Source organism: Capsicum annuum, chromosome 5, assembly GCF_002878395.1.
Source record: "Capsicum annuum cultivar UCD-10X-F1 chromosome 5, UCD10Xv1.1, whole genome shotgun sequence".
Lineage (NCBI taxonomy): Eukaryota > Viridiplantae > Streptophyta > Magnoliopsida > Solanales > Solanaceae > Capsicum > Capsicum annuum.
The window spans coordinates 220,745,455-220,749,996 of record NC_061115.1 but is presented as its reverse complement, the minus strand read 5'-3'; the positions used below and the strand labels follow the sequence as shown (position 1 = coordinate 220,749,996).

Genomic DNA, 4,542 nt, shown 5'->3' with positions numbered 1-4,542 from the left:
AATCTATGAGTGAGGCATTCTTTTGTAATTGTTGAAATTTACGGGACACTCATTCATATTGAATCTTGCAAGGTGGTTACCGTGATAGCTAACTTTTGGGATCTAATGCAATAATTCCTTTAGAGAATTTTTTGAGTTCTAAAGTATTGCAGTATCTGGAAAGTGTTTTTTCCTTTTTGTGATTCTTGATTTAATGGGCTTCCAGTTTCCAGATGTATGTTTTTACTCGTGTAATGTGTTTCGCTAGACATCAACGTATAGTTAGTTGATTCTTTGCATATTCCATTATGCAATTGAGCATGTAGTTTTGTTTTCTACACGAGCTGTTGTCTTCAAGAAACAGCGATTGACATTTGACCGACTGCATCAGCTGTTTTCTCTACTAAACTAAAATTTCCAAATTTTTACAGGGCATTGCTAGAAAACTCGTAAAAGCTGCCCTACAGGAGGCTGCGAAGAAAAGAGAAATGAGATACGCAGATCTGAAAAGGATAGATAGAGGTGTGAGGCGGCATTTTCATGATGATATCACAGTCATAGTTTTGTTTCTTGATTCTCATTTGATTAGTCGAAGCTCCTTCCGTGCACCAGTGGTTTCCATAAAAGGAGGCGGAGGAGGAGGTTCTGGAGATGCCAATACCTAGATTAAGTTACCTATAACCTACCTACCTCTAATCAATCCCTCATGAAAAGTTCACTTGAAATAGAAAGTGATGTGACAACGCGACAGAGAGAAAAAGAAAAAAAAAGTATGTATAACTTTGCTCCTTGGGATCTCACCATTAATGGTAAGTTGATGATTATGCCATGCACATTGCTTGAGGCAAATTTTGTCAAAATTTTCCACTGATTGGCATATGAAACTTTTGAAAGTTTAAGAGCAACACTGAAAACTGATTTAGTTTCTGAAGAGATGTTAAAGACTTCATATTTGAGTGCTCACAATTACTTTTCTTGAATTCAATTGTTTTTCTATCAACATCCATTTAATCTAAACTAGTTTGTTTTTTGCTTATGTTTAGTTGTTTGTAGTAATTTGACTCATAAATCTACTTTACTTTTGACATACATTAATTCGTCTGTGACGACAAAATCGTGATACTTAAGTGGAAAAGGGTATAGGGGTGGGCTCATTATCCACCGAGTTTCGAACCATGTGCCATCAGTCCTCAGGGTTTTAGTGAAGGTACATTGGGTCCATAGCATTGTTGGTGATGGAAAAACTGATCTCCTCTCCTTTGATCACTTATAATTTGAATAGAAGAAAATGATCTTGCGTGTGATAAAGGATGTATAACTAAAATAACATGTAATGGATTAAAAAAACATAGTTGAATTCTATATTTGCAAGCAATAAGTACAATGTTATTATGTCCCTTAAATCTTAATCGAATCGAAGATTCAGCCGAACAGAATTGGAATTTTATTGATAATAGTTCAGTGGCTCAGCTCCACTTGTGTTGATATAACCGCTTAGGCCTGATCCAGCTGTCACTCATCATCTCGTACGTTTATTTCATCTCATCCAATGGCTGCCACATGGACACGTGGCCTAAGCTGTACCACCTAATCACTAAGCTACTTTCCCAATTCACACTTTAGGATCTAAGATGCAAGTCGAATCTAGCAATGATGTCTCTGATTACAAAGCTTCCCATATAAATAACAGACAGTAACGGCAAGACCAAGTGAATGTGATAAAGTAGCAAACATACCCATTGCGAATGCAATTACAACAGCTAACATTGACAAGGACAGACATTTACTTGCGAGATCATAAACCTTCTCTAAAATTTTAATATTAGAGGACTTGTGCTTGTATCTGCCATGAGTGCCACGAGGAAGTAGATGAATATGGGAATAGCTGAGCATGTGAAGGCAATGGCATCAGAAACAACAAATGCACGAAATGATATTTTCCTTATTAGAATCGCTGATACAACGTAGATGGACTTATGAGGATGTGTATTGAATTCGTCCATGTGCCACTAATTCACACTAGAGGGGCACCTAATCTCTAAGGGACATTTTGGACTTTTTGCCTTCTATTTGAAATACACTATATAAGAAACATTTTAGGGTTACTTTACTTAGTTTTTGGATTTTGAATATTGTATCGATCCTAACATCATAAGGACCATTCTTTCACCAAAGCAATGGTACTTCTTAGTAAGACGCAATATTATCAATAGTAGCTTGCTCTTGTAGCATCTTTATCAACTTCCAACACCACATTGTATGACTAACACATTAGGCAACTGCGACATACTCAACTTTACAAGTTAAGAAAGGAACCAAAAAAAAATGAAAAAAGAGAAAAAACAAGAGAATATCATCATAGGTTGCTTCTTAAGCACCAAAGCGAATGTCATTTCTCCAAAAGAAAAGATTGCAGTGTGAAGCATCGTAGCTATGCGTAGGGTTTGGGGAAGGGCCCCACCACAAGGGTGTATTGTACACAATCTTACCTTGCAGTTCTGCCAGAGGCTGTTTCCAAGACTTGAACCCGTGACCTCCTTGGTCACATGACAACAACATTATCAGTTATTCCAAGGTCACAGAGAGCTATGCGTAGGGTCGGGGAAAGAGGGCCAGACCACAGGAGTCTATTGCACCGGGCTGCCCTTCTATCATTTTCAATTACTTAGTCTTGTTTGTGTTAATAAGACGTACCATTGCTTTGGTGAAATAATAGGCCTTGTGATCTGAAACATCCTACGTGACTCACATAGAGACTCGGGTCTATGTTACAACCTTGACATGTTCACTGGCTTGTAGTTCTTCAATCTTTTTATTTAATGTTCTTGAGTGATAGATATGTCATCAACATCTTGTTTCAATATTAATATGAATTCATATTGTATAATATTTTCATTATTAAAGATACCTTACTTTTGAGTAAGCTGTATGATGTGCGATCGGAGTTTTCCTCTCTCAAATCAATTATGCTACTGCCTCTCCGATACAATTGGAGCTTGTTTCTTTACACTGCTCATCAAAAAAATCCTTGCTAAACTCAGTACCTGCAATTTCGGATGGGTTGTTTTAGTGCCCCTCCGCGAAGATTCCAGTAAGGAATTCCTGTAGAGGAATATGTTGTGTTTAGTGCAACAATGGTAAAAGACCTTTTACTTGGTGTCCTTCTATTGATCTGCTGATTTTCAGTTTGGATTTTGTAGATCCGCGAGGAGCATATATATGTTGAGTCAGGTGAATAGGAGCAATGTCCGCCAGTCTCATGGGGAAATAGGAGCCAATGATCGCCATTATTATTTCGGTAAGATTTTTCTTTGTTCTGTAGTCATGTTTTGTTCGTTTCTTAAGTAATCGACTACTCTACTTGCTTGTTTTTATGAGAAAAGAATCATAAGATGAAGTGAATCTTAAGAGATCCAAGTATTACTTTTGTCTTAGGAGGTTTAATAAGTTCGTAAAACTGTTTATGTTCATTATATTCTTTTAGTTTTTACATGAAAGCGAAAATACGAAAACATCAAAATCTCTTTCTTGTTATCAAGGCAAACACCAGATCTTTTTCTTCTTTGAGATTGATTAAGAATCTAATTAGTTTTTCCTATATAATAATGTTTCATCCAGGGAAAGCAAAGGACTCACAGGATTATCAAAAGGAATGGATCCAATCTTGTACACTGCTGCGATGAGAGGCAATATCGGAGATGTCAATTTTCTACTTGCTGATCATCTGAAAAGGGATGAAGAAAACGGCTACCAAGTCACTCCAAAGGGAAACACTGTCCTTCATGTCACAGCCCTCTATGGCCACTCCCATTTCGCGGCAGAAGTCCTTAAGATTACTCTGGCAATGTTATGCTGTCAAAACAAGAAAAACGAAACCGCTCTTCACATAGCAGCTAACGAAGGGCACACTGAAGTAGTACGTGTGCTACTTGCACATACAGAAGATCATAATATCAAGGAGAAACTCATGAGGATGACAGATGCTGGTGGTGATACAGCGCTGCACAAGGCCGTGTGGAGCCAACATCTAGATGTGGTTAAGCTCCTGGTGAAAGAAGATCCTGATTTTGAATATCCTCCTAACCATGTGCAGGAGACACCACTGTATCTGGCGGCTGAATCTGGTTTTCATGATGCCTTGATTCACCACTGTATCTGGCGGCTGAATCTGGTTTTCATGATGCCTTGATTAACATCTTGGAATCCTGCAATGATCCAACTTATGCTGCAGGTCCATCTAATAGAACGCAGCTGCATGCAGCAGTAATTCAGGAACATAGAGGTACACAATTTTTGTTATTTGCTGTATCGATATCTAACTAAAGTGGACTTTCCCATAATCTGTTGTGCAACTATATTTGCGAGAAGCTCTAACCCCTTATTTACGGATTTATCGTGTTGATACATCCAGATTGCATTAGATCACTATGGCGATGGAATAAGCCTTCATGCGAGGAACCTGACTTATGGGGTTGGAATTCACTGCACGATGCTGTTAAATTAGGATTGGAAGACATAGTATCTGATATGCTGGCGTGGAAAAAATCCTTAGTGTACCTTCCG

At 38.1% G+C, this 4,542-nt stretch overlaps 2 protein-coding genes and 1 long non-coding RNA gene across 3 annotated transcripts in view; 2 read left to right on the top strand and 1 right to left on the bottom strand.

Annotated features, from left to right (window-relative positions):
• The window catches only part of LOC107871465 (probable protein phosphatase 2C 38), a gene marked incomplete in the record, with an annotated part of 4,987 nt that extends 3,974 nt beyond the window's left edge, over positions 1 to 1,013 (top strand). The window contains 1 exon segment of the mRNA XM_047412880.1: positions 411 to 1,013. Within this exon segment, the coding sequence (XP_047268836.1) occupies positions 411 to 644 (234 nt within the window).
• A 300-nt stretch (positions 1,014 to 1,313) lies between these two features.
• Positions 1,314 to 3,268, bottom strand: LOC124898818. The gene is made up of 2 exons (XR_007055606.1): positions 3,126 to 3,268; positions 1,314 to 3,023 (listed from the first exon to the last, which is right to left on the bottom strand). It is a non-coding gene; the product is annotated as an uncharacterized LOC124898818 (long non-coding RNA).
• On the top strand, positions 2,979 to 4,536 carry LOC124898817 (ankyrin repeat-containing protein ITN1-like). Its single transcript, XM_047412881.1, has 3 exons — positions 2,979 to 3,277; positions 3,598 to 4,261; positions 4,391 to 4,536. Exon 2 carries the CDS (start codon positions 3,632 to 3,634, stop codon positions 4,166 to 4,168), a length of 537 nt encoding a protein of 178 aa, XP_047268837.1. The 5' UTR covers positions 2,979 to 3,277; positions 3,598 to 3,631; the 3' UTR covers positions 4,169 to 4,261; positions 4,391 to 4,536.
• Positions 4,537 to 4,542: the final 6 nt, after the last annotated feature.

Coding starts and splice junctions, on each gene's coding strand:
- LOC124898817 (XM_047412881.1), top strand. CDS start 3,632: ATGGATCCAATCTTGTACACTGCTGCGATGAGAGGCAATATCGGAGAT.